The sequence below is a fragment of the Penicillium alfredii genome (assembly GCF_028826965.1).
Source record: "Penicillium alfredii strain IBT 34128 chromosome Unknown utg000004l_segment0_segment0, whole genome shotgun sequence".
NCBI lineage: Eukaryota > Fungi > Ascomycota > Eurotiomycetes > Eurotiales > Aspergillaceae > Penicillium > Penicillium alfredii.
Genome location: NW_026622701.1, coordinates 4,036,806 through 4,056,840, shown reverse-complemented (window position 1 = coordinate 4,056,840; position 20,035 = coordinate 4,036,806). Strand labels below are relative to the sequence as shown.

Genomic DNA, 20,035 nt, shown 5'->3' with positions numbered 1-20,035 from the left:
ACATGGGAGTGCCACCAGAGAAAGGGGGCTTTATGAACTAGCATAGCATGTACTATATTCAAGAATCTGCAGTCATTAATTGCGAATTGTAACATTATCACTCATGACAAGATATCAATCAAGTGTACCAGAACGCCTCAGCCGGGGATATCTGTGCCCATATCCAATTAGCCCGAGAGAGCTCGCGACGTAACTGATGAAACAAAAGAAAAGCAATATTCAAGACAGTGCGAGAAGAGAAGATAAATCGTAAGTCATGAAGGCATCCAAGCTTCTTAGATCTCGCTCTCGGGAGCCAGGTCCCATTTCCGCGTCGCCATCTTTCTTTGCTTCTTGCCGGGCGACGAAGCCACTGGGGAGGCAGGGGAGAACATGCTGTCCGTGAGTTTCAGCTGGTCCATGCGCTGCAGTGCGTTTTCGATATCGCTCTCTCGGCCCAGTAAGTTCGACGATCGAGGAGGCGCAAGGTTCTTGGGCCGAGGCTTGCGGGTTGGAGACCGGCTGTTGATTTCACGCTCGAGGGTAGCAATACGGCGGCGAAGCTGATCGTTCTCATTTTCGAGGTCTTCAACGCGCTCGTCTGCAGATGGCTCGGGGTCTTCATAGACTAAAAAAGGAAAATGTCAGAACCAACCATTAGAGAGCTCCTTGGAAGCTGAGTGTACTTACTGTGGAACCCGCGAGAGACAAGCTCGATCTTTTTATCGATGTGCTCGTCGTTGCGGCCAATCTGGAAACAATTAGCACTAGCCAACTCATTCCGGTCACGGCGTTTCAACTTACCTGCTCATCCCAGGCATTCTGCCAGCGTCGCCTTTCCTCCTCCATTTTCTCGTCCATCTCAGCCCAACACTCTTCTCGAACTTCTTGCTCGATCATGATGCATCGTTCCTCGGCAGCCTGCAAACACATCTCGACCTCGGAGCGAGCGATTTCTTCTTCTGCGAGCTTCAGAGCAAATCCATGACAGTCTTGTGTCAGCCGTGAAATCTCGGCGGTAGCCCGATCGAGCTCTTCCCCTGATGCGTATTGAGGGGAGGTGCGTCCGCTAGCGGATCGGCCTCTGCCAGATCCGGTCGAGAGGATTGACTCCGTCAGCGAAGGCACGCGTGGCACAGTAACCTCACGGGCCAAGGCGGAATAGCGCAGAATCTGGGATGTGGCATTGAAGTCCCCCAAAGGATCGGCCGTCACAATCATAACCGCCTTTTGTGGGTGGTGGCCACGGGACATCTGGTTTGGCGAAGGGAAGGAATTGGAAAACAGGAGCTCCGTGAGTTTGCACTGGCGGAATGGCACGAGGGCAGTCTGGAGATATGAGCACTCGTCTCACAAGGAAATTCTCAGCCGTGATACATACCTTGGCTCCGTCTTGAATATTACTCTGCATTTGCAAGCATTGGCCCAAATACATCAAACTTTCGTTGATCTTGCCAGCCTCGGCAAGAGTAGCACCGGCCGTTTTTGCATTTCTCGCTCGTTCAGAACCTGTCTTCATAAGCATTGAATAACTTGTATGGTGTTTGGGAAAGCAGCTTACCAGCCAAGTCCACAACCGTCAGTGCGTTTCCTGTCCAGTTTACCTCGCCCGTTCGTTTGCTGTATGACCGCTTCTTGACCTCGAGGCTGAAGAAGCCATGGCTTCGGGAGCTCACACTGTTGGACCCTGTGCCGGTCACTTTTCGCTCGGTCAGACCAACATCCAGAATAGCCAATGCTTCTTCGTAGGTGCTGCAGGCAATCTTGCGCAAGCCGGCCACGACTTTTCGGTCTGGAGAACCTTCGGTTGGTTTGAAGAGCAGCGGGCGTCGGCGATCCTTTTGACTGTTCCCACGCGACATGGTGTTTCCTTGCCCGGTAGTAATCGCCGGTGAGAGCAGATCAAAAATGCGATCATTGTACACCTCGTACATGGAAACCAAAACGACATAGTCCGAATTCGGGTTCATGTCCACGGCAAGATGGCTCACATCAGGCAGTCTGGGCAGTACACTGGGTCGCTCACGCACATTCCGGCGAGGGAAAATCAATGCCGGAGTCGGTTCCTTGAAGACATAAAGTCGAGATTTAGCAAAACGTGATTCCTGTAGGTTCGGGCGAGTGAAGGGAAGAAAGGATGAAAACCCCGGGGCGATCCTTCCAGACTGCTCAGTCAGCGACAGGCCAGGGCCGTATCGCTCTGTCCGATTGGAACTGGGGAGAGGATTTGCGTCCGCTTTGTGGGGGCTTCCAGGTTTCATGGATGGCATAGGGAGACCTGGTCCAGGTGTATCCGGCCGCGTGGTTGGCGATCCTTGATAGATGTTTAGGGCAAGAGGGCTCCGTACCGTTAAGGGGGTGTGAGTGCGAGACGGACTCATGGGGGTTTGAGCCCTTGAGTTGCGACCGCGGTCACCATTTGGTTCGCCGTACACGGCTTCCAGGAAGGTTGGGGCTGAAAACAGCTGTGCCTCAGAGGTGTCCGATGCGGCCAGCGAGGCGAGCATAATGGGGCTGATACTTCCATCTTCGGTTTTCACGGTGGGCTCCAGAGACCGGAAGATCACATCGAGGGCCATTTGGGTCATTCCACGCTGGGTTTTGGATCCAAGTATTGTGTGGCTCTGCAATCACCCGTAAAATTAGCACCAATGACTCCCGTCTTGCTACTGGGGACTTGACCTTTCCACTGCCTGTGACTCCCAACGTAGCAACCAGGCCATCTCGGCCCTCCTTCAAAACTCCGTGGAGCAACGGCTCCATTCCGGTGTCATGGAACACATCCAACTGCGACGCAGCCTCTTCGAAGACCTTTGTGAAGCCAAACTTCTCTATTGCGCGTTTTCTCGAGTCACTGGGCGGCTGCAGAGTGATATGGGTCGGGACTGCTGGGACGATCTCCCCATTGTCTGCAGACTCGGGAGATTCGACAGCAAGGAAGCGTTCGGATTCATTGTGTCTTTGCGAAATAGGCGGGCGCAGACGAAGATAGACTTGGAACAGCGAGGTTTGGGGCTGTTTCGAAGGCATTTTGGCAGTGTGCAGATGCTGTCTAGAAGCAGTCGCGTCGAAGTCGAAAAAAGGCGAGTGTCCACAGATCTCCATGGCACCTGCCTCATTGGGGTGTGTCGGGGTTGTCAGGGCAACGCAGTATGTACCTGATGCATCTGCCACTTACCCAAGCACTCTACTTGGATATCTGGTTGATAACTATGATAGTCAGAATAATTAGAACCATCAAAACTCAAGATCTCACTTTTCTGATGGCCGCATGTTCTTCAGATCACTGATCAACCCGCACGGCTCAGCCACGAACTTCCATACGAGACTTGCCATCTTCAGGCAAGCCCGTAGAATGAGTCATCCTCCATCACCACCTGGGCAAGTGCATTTTCAACCAAGCATCATTCAAGCCTTGGGTTGCGTCGATCAAGTGGGCCCGATCATCTCGTATTTGACCCTGCGCCATACTCAAGGGGCGTAGTCGGGAAGCCCTTTTCACTGCCCCATCTTTGGGGTCACTCTCACTGGCTGCAGAGAGCAGAAGGCGTGTCTGCATGAGGCAACTCGTTTTCGCTTGTGCTTCACGAGCCATAGCTGACATTAGAGCTAGAAGAAGAGGTGTATATATTTCTCCTTCTCCCCCCGTGTTTTATATCTCAGTAAAAAATACATCCGATTACATTCATCAAGATTTGCATGCTTTGTTTGAATCTCCAATATATATCCTGTCTTTGACTGTTGAACCAAGTACACAACTACGATACCCACCATGCTCGAGCCACGGTCTTCATACCGTGAGTTCCACCTCAACTTCATACACAGAGGCTGTTACGACAAAATATTAATATCGCACAGAAGACGGCAGTCTCTGGTTTTATGCCCCGAACAAAGGCGCCGCGATCGCTTTTGCGATCCTGTTCGCGGCCTCGGGGAGTATGCATTTCTACCAATGCTGGTATGCGCCCTCGGTGAAACGCCGACACACCCGGAGAAACTGACATCTGGGTAGCAAGTATAAGTCCTGGAAAGTGACCGGGTTACTGCCATGGTCGGCCCTCCTCTTTACCGTGGGCTTTATCATGCGCGCCATCGGCGCATTCGGACAATGGGGCAATGTGGGTGTTTTTATCTCGAGCACCGTTCTCCTGCTGGCTGGGCCGTAAGTTGTCCCTTTTTAATGGCATTGGAATACTCACGCTAATGTGACACTTGAACTCTGACAGTCCCGTGTATGAAGGCGCCAACTACTTTATCCTAGGCCGCATGCTCTACTACATCCCCTACCATTCGCCCATCCACCCAGGCCGCGTATTCACGACCTTTGTCGCATTGGGCATCGCCATCGAGGCCATCACGGCCAACGGAGCAGCACGAGTTGCAAGCTCAGACGCCTCGACCAGCGACCAAAACACCGGGAAAGCGCTTCTCAAGGCAGCCCTGATCATGCAGATCGCGCTGATGGTAGGATTCACTGGGCTGGCAGGCAAATTCCATTGGAATTGCTCGCGCGATGGCGTGCTGAACCACAAAATTAAGCGCACACTGTGGGTTCTGTACTCTAGCTGCACGCTGATCACGATCCGCACGATCTACCGCACCGTCGAGTACTTCACGGCTGCGAATCTCAGTGCCAGCGCCGACGCTGAGCATGTCAGCCCGATCATCAAGAACGAGTGGTTCTTCTGGGTTTTTGAGGTGATGTTCATGTTCACCAATACCGTTTTGCTCAATGTCTTGCATCCCATGCAGTCGCTGCCGCACTCCAACAAGATTTATCTCGCCAAAGACGGCGTGACAGAAATCGAGGGCCCGGGGTATGAAGATCCTCGTCCCTGGGTTCTGACTTTGGTCGATCCGTTTGATATCATTGGCTTGATCACGAACCGGGGTAAGAAGGTGAAGTATTGGGAGGTGAATGAGGCGATTCCTGGGTCTCGTCCGGCGCAGGTCTGAGATTGCCTTGGAAGACTGATAAGAAGCGTGTCCATTTTCATATCGATTTTTGCTTTTTTTGTCTGTTTCGATTCTCATTCCTTTCTTTCTTTTTTTTCTCTAGATTATACACTTTGTACCGATATGTGGATATACTCTCTACCACTGAATATTGATCTGTGAGAATTTACTTAGTATTTGCGCAACATCTACTTGATAATCTAGAAAATTCCAATCACATATCCTCCTCCTTTACCATAACCTCCTGAATCTGCCAGCTATACCTCGCAAACCGACTTTTCCTACGAATCCGCTCCCCATAGCACAGAAACAACGGCGGCACGAGACAAAACACTGTCGCCACCGCCGCCAGCACCGAGACAGCGACATTAGCACCCAGGCCATGGAACATCTGCCGCGTAAACAGCGGAAAAGTGCCGGCGAGCAACGCCCGCAGAAATGCAATAGCAGCCAGCGCACTAGCCGAGTAGCTGAGGTAGCTATCGGAGATGTAGCCATAGAAGACAGTGTCGAGCTCCGTCAGCGCATACCCGACCAGGACAAGGGGCAGCGTCGGCACAATCCATGGGATCTCGGAGCCCTCCACCTCGGGCGGGATCGTCCACCCGAACCACCATAGACCGATGGCTAGACAAGGGGCGCCGATGGCGAGGCCGACGAGCTTGTCTTCTGGGCGGATGGGGTGGCCGTGGCGTTGGCGCCGGTTGAAGAGGTAGTGGTCCAGTATGCGGGTCAGCGCGCTGAAGCATGTTCCCAAGCCGATGGCTGTGAAGATAAGCGAGGCGTCGGAGGCGGAGAAGCCCATGGACTCGTAGATGGGATGGAGTGCTTCGGTGAAGATGTAGATCAGGGACATTGCTACGGCAATCATCACGGCGATGGTCATGATGATGGGCTCATAGATGAAGAGCTGCGCGGGCCGAAAGATGGCTTCTGTCATAAAGGTGGACAGGCCCGGGGTGTGGTCGTAGTTCAAGGCTGGGGGGATGTTTGGCATCTTGCGCCGGAGGTGTTTCACCTCATAGGCGAGCAGGAAGGATGGACGAGACTCGCGAATTAGAAGGAGGAGGCCGGTGACGATACCGATGATGCTAGCGTAGATATAGAACACCCATCTCCTGCAAAGGGTAAGAATTTGGGCCGAGGGCTAGCAAAACCCCTCAAGACAAGATCTAACATACCAGTGCAGAGCAGCAATGATGTGACTACTCATGATGGGCCCTATAATCAGGCCAATGTTGGATGAGACTGTCCAGGCAAAAATGACCCAAATACGACCCCGGGAATTGAACATGTCCTCGATGCTGCCTCCTATGATAGTGTATGGGATTGCAGAGAGTAACCCTGCCACCACGCGCAGGATGATGATCGCCGGCAAAGAATGGGCTAGTCCGACGAACATGCAGCAGATACTGCTGAGCAGTGCACTGATCATATACATTCTCTTGCGCCCGAAGGACTCAGAAAACGGAGGGAACACGATAGTGCCCACCACCTGGCCGAGCAAGAATCTGCCAAAGCGTCAGATGAACAGCCACTATTGAGATCCAGAGGGGAACATCTCCCTACACGGTCACAAAGCAAAAGATGGCCAAAGTGTGATGCATGTCATACTCATGCTTGGCTTCTGCAGCAGCGCCGGCCTAGCGAAGTGGGAGATGTCAGAGTGGCCTGGGAATGTCTAATATATCAAAGGATCGACTCACTCCCGCGGTGCTGGTGGCTGTTCTGTATACAACCACATTAGCAGGGTTCAAGGTCTTCTCCACGCCGGCAGGCCGTACATAACAAGATCCAACAGACAAATGACTCCCACATCGTATGACTTGCGCGCTATGGACCAATTGCGCGGGAATAGGGGGTTATCCCGCGACCATCGTACAAATTGGCCATCCGGGGTGACGTCAAGACAGTGCTTTTGCAGTCGCTCTTGGATAGAGGGCTTAGGCTCTTCGGTGATGGTGAGTCGTCTGTTTTCCATCTTAGGCAGTTGAGAAGAGTCGTCACGACTGCTAATTGCAGGATCAATGAACCATGACCAGATCGATCACAGTCAAGCCAGCAGTACGGTTCAACATATTCATATTGGCAGGGGAGGGCTTTTCTTTAAACAAGCTCAATGTACCCCGAAGAATGAAGCCACCCCCTTGCGATCGACATTGCACATCTGGCAGATCCAGTGGGGGGGGGATGGGATTGACGATGTCAATGAATCGTGGAGAGAGTCGGCCATGTTTGGACAACACGTTACAGACAGCATGCGGAAAGGAGGCACATTTTCCAATCAAAGACGGGAGTCAAATGACACTATTGAAATCCAAGCTCCATCCTCAAGGAACGACAAATTCCAATTCCAATCCAGTGATTAGGATTTGCAGGGGTAGATTACTTGCATTCTTGACAATCAAGGAGACAGGAGACAGGGGAGACAGGGAAGACAGGGGAAGATGGTGGATTTTCAAGGGCGAAGTATTTTTTTTTTTTTTTGGCGCGATCGGACCAGCCGATTGTCAAATCGATTGAGTTCCACGGGTACCTTGCATCCCCCCGATCTATATATATACATAATATACCCAGGTCGAATGGCGAGACATGTCAATCCTTGCATTTCAGCCCCAAGCATGATAACCCCCGGGGCCTCACCGATAATGTTAAGGGGGCAGGCTGGGTTAAATAAAACTCCGTTCGGACCATATCTCCGACCGAACTGAAGCCGAAGAAAAGTCGCTGCCTGCGGGATCCCGGTGGGATCCCGGTGGGCATCCCGGTGGAGAGGTGGCAAGACAACTAACTATAGGGGCCGATCATTGGGGGCTGGAAGTCACCTCTCCAGTATCACGCAATTTGAGCATTTTACTTCATTTCTCTCGATCGTATACCTATAGCCTTTTGGTGCGGTATGTGAAGTCGTGTGTGGATTATATTTTACTGCGGAGCGAGGCGAAGCACTCTAAACAACCATCCCGGATCACCTGACCTTTGCCTCTTTAACCCAAGGTAGGCTCAATGTATGTCATGTGACTTAACCCGGATTCTGGCGCTCTGATTGGTCAAGTCGAATCGTCATCAGTGACTTTTGTAGCCCTGTACCCTGCATAAACCAGGTTTTGGTATAGTTAAAATCTCGGAGGCTGCTCACGTGATAAGTTATGTGATAAGAAGCATGAACTATCCCTCTACTGATCGTCTATTCAAAAATCAGACGGGGGTCCTAGGGGGCCGGTAGCCCCCTAGTGTATATATATATATAATATTGTATAGAAAAAAATATATAGAGAGAGACAGAAAATAGATCTTATTATATTATACTAGCCGTAGGCGGGGTCTACGTCTTACCGGCCAGCTAATGCTGGGGGTTCGGGGGGGGCCCTGCCCACTGGTACTTTATATTCGGATACAAAACAACTTTTGAACTTTCACCTTCATTGATCGGCATTCGCTCTAACATAAGATTATAGGATTGCTATATTTGAATAATATATTTTAATAAACAATCCTCAATAATTGGAGAATCTATCACATAGAGTACGTACACACATACAGCCTCTATCTGTCTAACATCTCCACACCCCATAGCTCTCGCCAAGTTCACCTTTTCGGGCACGTTGAACATCGGCCTGCTGTGTATGTAAATAGCTTTCTCGCTCGGCGTAGTGGTAATATTGGACCGACACTACTCCAACTCGAAAGATAAGGAGTTGGGGCCGCGCGTTTATACACCAACTATACGCCTATTATAGAGCAGGTGGGGTCACGTGGGGCCCAAGGGGGCAGAAATGTGGAGAGAAATGCTGGATGGTGCTGACATCCTTTCCACCGCCTTCGATATCGCACAAAGAGAGAGAATCCTCCCGAGATGTCTTGTGTCATCATTAATTGATTCCTTTCTCTGCTTCCGTCTTACTTTTGATGATCCCTGATTGCCCTGCTGCAGTCTTCTAGCCCAATATTCATACTCGGATTACATCCTTAGATAGAAGAAAGACGATTAGATAATGGGAATTGATGTCCAATAAGAGGGCTAGGATTGAGCAGCAGTCTTCCAGGGGGTATATCATATCATGCATATAAGCGCCCTATTTATGTATGATGTCATGGGAATAGGCCAGCCTTGGAGCGGTGTTGCGATACGGATACCCTGGTTGTCTATCCCCTCGTTCTAAATAAGTTTGCTACTAAGAACGCTATATCGCTATGGTAGACCTCCCTAATCATATAATAGCTTTATAGATATATTATTATGCCTAGTACCTAAGTAGCATATAAGCATAGCTATATATATACTATTTTACGACGAGGGGTATAGAAAGCCCAATAAAGCTCCATGTTCACAAGTCAAAAGATCCGCGTAACTCGGTGCAGGAATCACTTCCATGGTTATGGTTGATTGCAACCGTAGATCCCACAGTCGAATCCTGAAGGCCGCCCGTGCCGATAAACCACCAGTTCTCTCACCGCAAGGAACGCCGGGCACCCCCAAGGTCGGATGTCCGACGGGGACTAGCTCCACCTCTAAGGGGAGTGGTGCGATACGACACTCTGATTGCACCAAAGCCGAGATCCGAGATGGGTTGATTGGATGTAAGAATTCGCCATGCAGCCTTGTTCCTGGATTCTTCTGGAGTCCCCTCGTCAGCCTGTAAGCCCTAGGCTAAACCCTCCCGAAAAAGTGAAAGTGGGGGGAGTGGAAGGGAGAGGGGGTAAAAGAGAGATAGAGAGAGGGGCATTTGGAGTACTCCAGAAACCACTAAAACCCCCAGCCCCCAAACTTGGGGGTGTGGGTGGGGGGGGTTGCGTTTTCTCCATAGAAATGAGTTGATTACCCCTACGCTCTATGGAATTCGCCAATCCTTCCATCCTTCTAAAGGGTTCAGTGCGTTATGCATGTATGCATGTATTACTGGAGGGGGATCGCCTCCGGAGACACACACGGCCAGCCGACTCTCCTATCATTTCCCGAAGATCATCACTCCGGATACATATCCATGATAAAGCAACTCTTATGCCTCAAATGGGGGCCGGCCCCAGACCCACTCGTCTTTCCTAGGGGGGCCAGTCCACATACTTCTGATACAGTAGAGTGAAAGCTTCCTGCGTTTTAACTTGAATTAGAAGAAGGAGAATTACCGTTTCAACTATGACAGGATCCAACCCCATGCAGATATACTATAGTAAGTTTATTCCCTATCTTCCCTGAAGGATTTGACAAATGCAAGCGTATACTATTTGGGTTAAAATGTCATCTCTATTAAAGACACTGTCTCAGCCTTGAATTTCTGATCTCAGAGAACAAGTCACAATAGCAAAGGGGAAAAAAATATAAGGGCCCCATGTGGTTCCAGAGACCACACCGCACTCCTTCATTGCCCTAGTAACAATTTTGACCCACAAGTCTAACACGTGCGGAATCGAGTCGACTAGCATGTACATTATTTGTGGAACAAAGCCACCTAGACATACTCCATAGCATGCCCCATAGTGCCAACTTAAGACCCGCTTGCATTAGCTGTGACATTTATAACCAAATCAGGATTCCTGCCCTGAATCGACCGTCACCTCTTCTATTATTAATTTAGACTGCCAATTCAAGGGTTTCTACTATATCATGTTGATTGTACGTATCTACAAGCTCATACCTTAGAAAAAGTCCTAGCTACAATCAAAAGTTTTTAGGAGGTATTCACAAAAGAAAGAGTGTGTATGTCATCAGGAATATACTGGTCAGGGTATGATGATGCCTGTCGATCGGGTAACAAAGCCAAGATGTATGCAAGATGACGAGAATCAGAGTATGATTGGAGCGAGGGATTGAATATTGTGACGTCCATTATTTTCTGCAACATCACAATTCGTTGGCCCCCTGGTGTGATGCACGGCCCCCGGTTGGGGGCTATCTTGGTGGATAATATAGAATATTTGGCTTATACCGCGCGTAATACTATATATAATACCTCGGATCTATATAACCCAACCTTGGAATAATCCACCGGCATTACACTGATCTCATTTATGCTCAGGAGTCTAGATTTCTTTTTGATTTACTTTTCTTACTTTCTTCTTCTTCATCCTCTCCGACACCCCCCTCTCATTTTCTCTTTGACCTCACGAAAACCTCCCCTCTCTGAACCTTGCCCTCTACAACGGCACCTACCATCCCACTGTCGTATCGTCGCCCGAGAAACGGCCCTCCTTTCTCGCCCTTCCGACGATGCGCTGGTTTCGCATCCTTTGCTTCCTTCAACTCCTCTTTGTCATTGCCATAGCCCTGCCACCAAAGGGGCCATCAATACATGAACCCAACGCCCTGGCCGTTCGAGACCCTGGCGATGTGGAGGCTTGGGCTTCTCAGCACGAGAACCCGCTCCATTCCAGAGCACTCACTCCACCAGCCAATGCACAATCGTGGTTCTTTGTTGCTCTCCTGGGCTTCGGAGTGACCGCAGCAGCAGTTGTCCGCTATGGGATTCCGACCCCGGAGGCTGAAGCCGTGGTTCTTTATCTGGGAATTCCTAGCGCGGTAACCTTGATCATTGGGCTTGTCACGTTTGGCTTCGAGATGATGGACTATGGCCTAAGGCGACGGTCTGAGAGATCAAAAATGAACCACGAGATCTACGAAGCCAAAAGAAAGAGGATAAAGGATCAACATGACGACGAGGATCGGGAAAGAAGACTCCTCAAAGAAGACAATGATGAGGTTTATAATGATGCGGAAAGGGCGTTGAAATTAAAAAGCTTGGAGCTGGGTAATGAGAAGTTGGCTGAGGAAATTCGGAAGTTGCGACGAGAGAACAACAACGCGGAAGACATCGAAAGTTGGACAACCGACTTCACCAACCGATTGACCGAGCTAAAGAGATTCATCAAAGATGGAGACCGGGGGGAAGATGCGGCCAATGAAGCCGAGAAGCAATTGAATATCGCATCAAACAAGAAGCAGAACATGGACGCTCGTTCAAAGGCCCGCGACGAGGCAGAAAAGCAGATTAAAGCCGCCGAGGACGAGCACGGAAAGCAATCCAAAGACTGGCAGATAATGTCCAAGAACCTTCAAGACAAAGGGTTCAATATCGATACCGCCCTCTTGGTTCAAATCCTCCGAAACAGCGGAATCAATCCCGATAATGACGCGAAGAGGAGGCGACGAGGCCTTCGTTCTGACGGCCTTCCTGTCCTTGTCCGGGAGAAGAACACCAACTGCGAAGAGGGAGATTGCCACCGAATGTGGTACACCTCGCATGAGTCGAGCATCAAGAAGCGGGACTCCATACCCGATTCCTCCCCGCTCAATCGCATCCACGACATTCGCATCACACCGCATGACTTTGATTATCGGGACCACTTGGTGCGACGCGATATCAAGAACAATGAAGATTTGGGGGTTGGCCGATTTTCATATGAGGAGGACTGCCACGACGAGGAGGAAAAAGTGGTTGACGGCAAGAAGCTCAAATTCAATATCCGCTACGTGACCGAATATGGTGGTAGCCTGGTTGATCTGATCCTCTTGGGCATGATGGGTCCCAAGGGAATCGAGGAACGGTGGTGGGACAGCTTGAAACAACTTGGGACCTTCAAGCAGGGCGGCCACGAATACTATCAGGCGATCAAACCTGGGTTGTCATGCACCAAGTTCGATTTAGATGGAGGTGATCCTGCTGCCTGGCTTGGCTTTGTCCTTGATTACCCCGAACTCAGCAAAAAAGCCCACCTCAAAGACGCCAACAAGTACATCGATGGCAAACCGGAGGACTTGCTGAACGCATGCAAGCACCAAATCACCTCGAACAAGGGTATAATCAGTTGAGTGGTGTGTCCCAATAAGAGAAATTCCAGATGGCAAGTGGCTTTCCCCTACTTCGAGTTATGTTGGTCTCGATGGAGGGGGCTCCCTTCTGGTCCATGTTACTATGATTGCATTGAAGAGAAATGAGATAATGTCACTACTTGATGATCATACCTTCGACGACCTAGAAGTAATTGTGCTCCACTTGATAACATTGCCAACTCTCTTTTATTTCTAGCCTTTTATTTATTTTCTTTTTTTTTCCAGTATGTGTTCTATCAGGACTGAGGCGTTTCTCGACCGGCATGGTCTGTTCGTTGTATAGGCCCTGGACAGCTCGACTGAAACTCGGTAGCGAATTTGAGAAGCAAGATCTTAGTAGACGACTTGGTTGTGCATGAGCAACAGTAGGGGACCTCAAGCCCTAAGCTGATACAAAAGGTACATCTAGTCAATTCTTATATATCTCAACTATATTACAAGTTATTAAAAACAGAGATTTATTGTTAAACTCTAATAGATATAAAAAGTCTTTATATTTAGGGTTTTAATTTAAAGATAAATAAATAATTGATTTTATCCGATGGAAGTACCTTTTGTATGGGCTACCCATACAAAAAGTACATTGTTATTAGAATGGAGAACACAAACACCAAAAGGTGAAGGGGGACTCGAGGCCACGAATCCGGATGCGTAGCTTTGTGAAAAAGGGATAGCCAATATTAAATCCTATATATTTTTTTATTCACTAATTATTTTTCTTATTATTTGGGAAGTCTATATGTATCGACACAAGACTATATCCATACGTGTCAGCCTCACTTCTCAGCTGGTTTATATTTCTTCGATTTCCCGGTTTTGCGTGATAAATTCGCCTAATATTGCCACTGATCCACCCTGGTGAGCTGAGAGGTTTGCGAAGATCAGCTTGTGATGGTCGGTTGAACGAAACTCATCGTCTCCACATGGGGCGAGCAGAGTCATACCTAAACCAGTAAATTCAACGATGATCCAAGCAAGTTCGTTACGTGAAGCATTGGCAGATCCAATTTTAGGTCAAAATCCCGGTTCTTTGGGTCATTATGTGCTCGCACCACTACCCATCGACCCGCGAGCCGATGAGAGAAGGGGGCGAGGAACAGGTCCACTTTAGTTAGGCCCGAGGAAATAATAGTCGCCATGATGCGCCGAAGTACCCCAACTTTGGACCTTCAATAGTGCGCGGACTTGCCGATGAGATTGGTGGTTGTTTCCTTGGTTTCTTCCCTTCTTTTTTTTATTCGAATACGTACCTCGTGATGGGCTAAACAACTTGATATTATCGATATCTTTATGCTGTAGAGAGAGCTCTTTACGAACATGATATACTCCACCTTGCGTTCCCCTGGAAGAACTGCTCTAGAGCTCATGTCCTCTTCGAAGAGCATGGCATATACCGGCGTTTCTTGTAGATGTAGTGACGGCTGATTTTAACTGGCGTGCAAGGTCATCATGCAACCTAATTCGAGTTACTTCTTCGAGCCGCTTCCGCCATGCGTCTCCAACTTGATCGAAAATCAAGTCAAAGTGGACCGCCGAGGAACTCCTAAGAGCCAATGACGAGAAACGTGTGTGGGTAAAATATTGGCCCAGTCCCACATGATCATACAAGCAAGAGGACATGGTCGTTAGTCTGTCGACTCTGATTGACTGGCCACCTGGGGTTGATGGAGAGGCACTTGCGATGAAGCGTTCACCCGCAATCTGGGTTATGGCCCCCGTGTTGATCGACATCTATCGGTCTTGTCCAAAATCCTGCCCAAAAGGAAATAAAACAGTAATTTGTTCAGTAGTCCCGCGTAAGTGAAGAGTGCGAATGAAAAAAAAAAATCACTCACGAGTCAAACAAGAGCCCACTCGTTTATGACAGCTCCTTCGATCCCATCTGCAGGCTGGGGAAGAGGGAGCATTCGACTATATGAAAAAAAGATCATGGCCGGCCCCGACGAATCCAACACTTACCGTGAGCTTCAGCCTCGCAGCGCTCGCTTGCTGAGCGCTGCGAGCATTGCATCCAGCCACCCATTCATGCGTCAATCGTATTCTACCATCCGACATGCCGGCCAAAAAGTAACAATCGGGCCCGGAAGAGACGGAGCATTCACCTGGAAGACCGGGTTTCTTTCTGCTTTCCAGCTGCCGAATTCGTTGCCGGCCAGCTTCACGCCATGGGAGGAGACATTGCACCGACTGCCGTTTCTTTTGCGGCAAGGAAAAGCCCGCAAGGTTATTCACTCATTGCCGCCTTTGACCCACGAAATGCATGCCCTACCCAGTCAATTCTTGACCCGAGCGTCGATCGTCATCAGCACTTTGCTTCATGGTTATGCCTTTGAGGTCCGGCACCGCGGGGATGGAAAAACACTCAATTCGCTGCCACCGGACCTGGTTGCGGCATGGAGGATGATCTCGTCGCGACTGAACCGACCCATCATGAATCGATCTGCGGGGGATGACATTCTCAATAATTTGCAGGTATCCGGGTCATCGGCGTATCTGCGTATCGAATACTTCAAATTCCCGGAAGAGTATCTGAGTGCAGGTACACAAGGCGAGATGGAGCACGCCTTCGCTCCAGTACTGGAATTCATGACCAACGTCCAGAAGTATATCGGGTTTGATGACGAGCGAGGGATCACACAAGAACTGTGCAACATCACGAGTAGCATTATCGATTGCGCGCGAGTGTTTCTGTCCACTCGGTGCCAGAATACCAAGGATGGCCTCGACTTCGTGGCCTGGGGCAAAACCTATCCGGAGATCGGGAGGCCGCTGTATCCTGAGGGACTTAACAACAGCGGGGTCAACTCGCCCCTGTTCCATGCCTTGGATACCTTTATCGGCATCGAAGACGTGAACCACGAGATATACGAACAACAAATCCGGCGCCGTATTCTACTGCCACCACCGATCAAGTTGTTCCTCGAAGCCCTGGGCGATCGTCGATATAGCATCCGATCATATGCAAACAAATGCAAGGGCTCGACTGCCGCCACTGCTTTTGATGTCCTGATCCAAACATATATTTGGCTCCTGGAGTTGCATCGGATGCGAGCGGTTGGCGGGATCACCATAGCAGAGGCTTCTGGTCGTCAACAGACAGCCGGCGGAATGCATTCGGGAGGCCAGGTCACTTTAGATGCTATAATTAATGGCCAGCTGACAAAATCGATTTCTTCGCGCATTGGCACACAACGGCAGACTCTCCCAGCGACTATCATCTCCGTGTCCCAGTCCGGAACAAAAGCCTCGGTGGTGACCTTGGCTTATGATCTTCCATTGCCCGCCAGAGCTGGAGACAGGATCCAGATTTGGCCCGAAACCCAAGATTCCTCTGCTTCGCAAGAGCCTCGCCATTACTCGGTAGCAGATATCAAAACACGTGGTCTTGCGAGTCAGGTTTCTCTCACAGTTGCTCAATCGGGAGGCCTCTGCGCTGAATTCCTTCGGAATTGTGTGCCGGGGCAACGCATCCAAACAAGACTGACTCCGGCTCCCAATTTTTGGTCCCCGGAGAATTCGGAGGCACCTATGCTGCTGGTCGCGCAGGGGGTAGGATTAGGTCCATTCCTGGGGTTCCTGCGACAGCGAGGAAATGCACAAAAGGAGGGAAGGAGAACGGGAGATGTGATAATGATTATCAGTGCAAAATATTGCGAAGATATCCCTTACTTCGCTGAGATTGTCGGTCTAACTCGTGCTCTGCCCCTGACGGTGTACTGTGCTTTACCACAGAGCAATGCGCGAGTGGTTCGGCATGGCACAGAGCAGCAATACAACCGTCCTGCCAAAGCACACGATATAATCCGGAACTTGCACGAGAAGATCCGATCCGATGTGTTTGAAAAGCAAGGACACATGTATATCTGTGGAAGCATGAGCTTCGGAACGACGATGCGGTCTATGCTGCAGGCACAGCGTCTGGTCGACCTCGACCGGTACCACGAAGACTGCTTTGGCGGCCGCACTCTGACCAGGACGCCCGCAGCAACAATCTCAATGGCGGAGCTTGCACGCCACAACAAACCACACGACCTCTGGCTGGCCATTGGAAATGTGGTTTTTGATGTAACAACCTTTGCTTCGACTCACCCTGGAGGTGTGAAGACATTAATGGAAAGTGCTGGCATGCCTGCAGACCGCAAATTTGCCCAGGTCCATTCTGGGGATGGCAGTCAGGGAATTGCGGCTCAGTTAGAGCAGTACGCCATCGGTGCTCTCAAGCCAGATAGCCCTCTGTCCTCTGATCGCATCCAAATACTTCACAGCGTCGTCCAGATGCAGAATGTACTCGCGAATAACACGTACTTCGCTCCAGGGCGAATAATGCCGTTCTATGTCTTTGCGGACAGCTTACTGGTCACCTGGGGCAGTATATGGTCTCTTTCCTCTGCTGTCAAGGGCGACCAGAGGGCATCCCTTATCATGCAGCACTTGAACGACACGCTTCGAAGCTTCAAAGAAGAAAGTTGGCAGTTTTTGAGTCAAGACTTCGGCCCAGGGTTGGAGAAGAAAGAGCTTCGGCTTCGAGCAGCTTACGCTCCGATCTGGGACCACTTCGATTCCGTTTTCGACCAGGCCAAGACGTGCTGCGTGCAAGGCGACATCGACGATACACGATTCGCGGAATTGTTTGACACCATCCTCCACGATTGCATTTTGAAGACTCAGCGATCTGTCCAGGGTGGAATTGAGTCATTTGAGCCGGCAAATGTATGGGTGCAGCTTGAAGATCGTTGCAAGGATTTCCAGACGCAGCTGAGCTTGCTGTACCCGAACTCCAAATGGTTTTCGGTGCACGACGAGCTCGCTGTGGTTGCCCTACTGGTTGTGATGATCGTGCTGCCCTGTATATATCAATTCCGTCATGTTTTGACCCCGTAGATATTTATGACGATGACAACAACAACAATAATAGTAATGATATCCCACGAGTTTTAGTTTAATGCGGAAGATTCTTGTTGCGTGAGTGTAGAGAGAGAGAGAGAGAGAAGAGTAGCCAAGGCGGAGAAGCTCCATGCCCAGCGCCGGGACTCAGTTCAACGAGGCCACCTCTCCGCAACTCTCAGGACCTCCGCCATCCCAGCTTGATCGTCATCGTGCGTGGTCCTAATTTGTTCTATTGGATTGATGAATACAATGTACTAACCTCGATCACCAATTCTACCAGTAATTCTCCCTGGGTGTCATCCTCCTTCGATTACTCGATCGCCAATCGCCCACCATGCTATCAGCGCTTTCCTCCAGCGTCACCAATGTCCGCCAGACGGTCGCGCAAGTTTTGAACTTTGCGCTTGTTCTCTCCACGGCTTTCATGCTATGGAAAGGTCTTTCCGTCTTTTCGGCATCCAGCTCCCCGATTGTTGTGGTGTTGTCTGGATCGATGGAGCCAGCCTTCCAGCGCGGAGATCTGTTGTTTCTGTGGAACCGCAGCCCCCGAGCAGAAGTGGGCGAGGTCGTTGTGTACAATGTGCGCGGCAAGGACATTCCCATTGTGCACCGCGTCGTGCGGACCTTCCCCGAGGTGGAAGGCAGCGCGAAGAAAGTGAAGGAGATCACTGTGTACGTATAAGCCTGTTCATATTGAGGGAGATCCTTGCCCTGGCAATTTGTTTGAATGCTAACTGGATGATCTAGCGATTCGGCACCAACCTCCCACATGCTCTTGACCAAGGTATGATGTTGACTTGCCCCGTCCTTTTGTTTACCGTCAACTCACCACGGGTTTTCTAAGGGCGATAACAACCTTGCCGACGACACCGAACTTTATGCGCGGGGCCAGGACTATCTAAACCGCAAAGAAGACATCGTGGGTAGTGTGCGTGGGTATATCCCTATGGTGGGCTATGTTACAATCTTATTGAGCGAGCACCCTTGGCTGAAGTCGGTGATGCTGGGGCTGATGGGATTAATGGTTATGCTTCAGCGGGAATGATCGATATTCACCAAAATATGACTGATAAATTGGGGCCGTCGTTGGCGTGTTTTGGAGTGACCAGTGCTGTAGACCGAGTCCGGGATGTATTAGGTGCTCCTATCGATGGGTTTCTTGTGCTTCAGTGTTGCTGGTGGTCCTCGCCGATCCCATGTATACTCTGTGACCCAGAACGTCGCCGATGTAGTGCCGAGAGTCAGCATTTCACGATACTCGTGGGATTGAAGCAGGCGTAAAATCGGTGGACAAAAAGTAGCACTGATTAGACACTGGGCGGACTGAGGGGGGACCAGGACACTTGGAACTTCACAATTGCACATTCACGCGTCCAAAATTGTAGTTTCTTGAAAATCGTCAAGGTGTTGGAGAGATCTACAGAGTAGACCATCGCATCAACCGATCATTGACGTCTCTGCCCCACCGCACTTCTGGAGCTTCGAGCTTCAAGCTACCAGGCAACTGCCCTCTGCATCTTTGCTGTCCTCCCTTCCACACGATCTGCTTGGGTATCACCCCTCCCCAGATTCTTCTTTGCTGCATCGCAGACGCCCTTGTATGGACGCGTGTAGCACACTTCTTTTCACCCCCACCAACTCCCTGCACTCAACGCGCGCCCCGCCAAACTCGAAGTCAACACACAAAATGGGCAGCCAGAAGCGCATAGCCAAGGTAGCCATCTCTCTACTAAAGACATTATTTTGCGTGTCATCTCGCTGAACAACCGTGTTTCACAGGAACTGGCCGAACTCGTCGAGACCCCGCCGGAGGGCATCACCGTCGAACTAGCCGATGAATCCAACCTGTACGAATGGACGGTCCACATGGAAGGCCCCGATGGATCACCATATCATGTACGTGCTTTTCTATTATATCCTTCTCTTGCGCGGCCAAATCTTTTGTCGGGTCCAACCCAAGAGACACGGAGCAAAGCCACGGGCCTCCGAAGAAGGGGTCTCGCCAACCTCCATACTGGCTACAAGAAACCCTTAGATCTGACATTGACTGAACCACAGAAAGGAAAATTCCGGGTGAAGCTCTCCTCCCCACCGGATACCCATTCAAGCCGCCGGCAGTCTCGTTCGCAACGAAAATATACCATCCCAATGTGACAACCGACGAGAAGGGTAGTATGTGCTTAGGCATGCTCCGGCCGGATGAGTGGAAGCCCAGCTCCAAGATCTCGGCGGTTCTGCAATTTGCGCGCCAGCTGCTGGCGGAGCCTATGCCCGATGATGCCGTCGAGGGAAGGATCGCGGAACAATACAAGAATGACCGCAAACGTTTCGAGGAGATCGCGCGCGATTGGACTCGGCAATATGCGACCTCATAGCAGGGCTGGG

The 20,035-nt window shown here is 50.3% G+C and overlaps 7 protein-coding genes across 7 annotated transcripts; 4 read left to right on the top strand and 3 right to left on the bottom strand.

Moving 5' to 3' along the window:
* Positions 1 to 275: 275 nt before the first annotated feature.
* NUU61_003212 (uncharacterized protein) lies at positions 276 to 3,009 on the bottom strand (the record flags this gene model as incomplete). The annotated part of the gene is made up of 6 exons (XM_056653794.1): positions 276 to 607; positions 670 to 730; positions 784 to 1,308; positions 1,361 to 1,488; positions 1,541 to 2,603; positions 2,650 to 3,009. 6 exons carry the CDS (start codon positions 3,007 to 3,009, stop codon positions 276 to 278), a joined length of 2,469 nt encoding a protein of 822 aa, XP_056514861.1.
* A 742-nt stretch (positions 3,010 to 3,751) lies between these two features.
* NUU61_003211 (putative RTA1 domain protein) lies at positions 3,752 to 4,935 on the top strand (the record flags this gene model as incomplete). The annotated part of the gene is made up of 4 exons (XM_056653793.1): positions 3,752 to 3,776; positions 3,838 to 3,937; positions 3,992 to 4,141; positions 4,206 to 4,935. The coding sequence occupies 4 exons, from the start codon at positions 3,752 to 3,754 to the stop codon at positions 4,933 to 4,935; spliced, it is 1,005 nt and encodes a 334-aa protein (XP_056514860.1).
* A 214-nt stretch (positions 4,936 to 5,149) lies between these two features.
* Positions 5,150 to 6,946, bottom strand: NUU61_003210 (uncharacterized protein; the record flags this gene model as incomplete). The annotated part of the gene is made up of 5 exons (XM_056653792.1): positions 5,150 to 6,053; positions 6,117 to 6,446; positions 6,505 to 6,578; positions 6,642 to 6,663; positions 6,720 to 6,946. Coding segments are annotated over 5 exons (1,557 nt in total), but the record flags the coding sequence as incomplete, so codon positions are not given.
* Positions 6,947 to 11,890: 4,944 nt separating this feature from the next.
* NUU61_003209 (uncharacterized protein) lies at positions 11,891 to 12,256 on the bottom strand (the record flags this gene model as incomplete). The annotated part of the gene is made up of 1 exon (XM_056653791.1): positions 11,891 to 12,256. One exon carries the CDS (start codon positions 12,254 to 12,256, stop codon positions 11,891 to 11,893), a length of 366 nt encoding a protein of 121 aa, XP_056514858.1.
* Positions 12,257 to 14,692: 2,436 nt separating this feature from the next.
* NUU61_003208 (Cytochrome b5-like Heme/Steroid binding domain-containing protein) lies at positions 14,693 to 17,644 on the top strand (the record flags this gene model as incomplete). The annotated part of the gene is made up of 1 exon (XM_056653790.1): positions 14,693 to 17,644. The coding sequence occupies one exon, from the start codon at positions 14,693 to 14,695 to the stop codon at positions 17,642 to 17,644; it is 2,952 nt and encodes a 983-aa protein (XP_056514857.1).
* Positions 17,645 to 17,984: 340 nt separating this feature from the next.
* On the top strand, positions 17,985 to 18,695 carry sec11 (signal peptidase complex catalytic subunit SEC11; the record flags this gene model as incomplete). The annotated part of the gene is made up of 3 exons (XM_056653789.1): positions 17,985 to 18,322; positions 18,398 to 18,434; positions 18,495 to 18,695. The coding sequence occupies 3 exons, from the start codon at positions 17,985 to 17,987 to the stop codon at positions 18,693 to 18,695; spliced, it is 576 nt and encodes a 191-aa protein (XP_056514856.1).
* Positions 18,696 to 19,337: 642 nt separating this feature from the next.
* On the top strand, positions 19,338 to 20,025 carry NUU61_003206 (putative ubiquitin conjugating enzyme (UbcB); the record flags this gene model as incomplete). Its single annotated transcript, XM_056653788.1, has 3 exons — positions 19,338 to 19,364; positions 19,430 to 19,550; positions 19,709 to 20,025. The coding sequence occupies 3 exons, from the start codon at positions 19,338 to 19,340 to the stop codon at positions 20,023 to 20,025; spliced, it is 465 nt and encodes a 154-aa protein (XP_056514855.1).
* Positions 20,026 to 20,035: the final 10 nt, after the last annotated feature.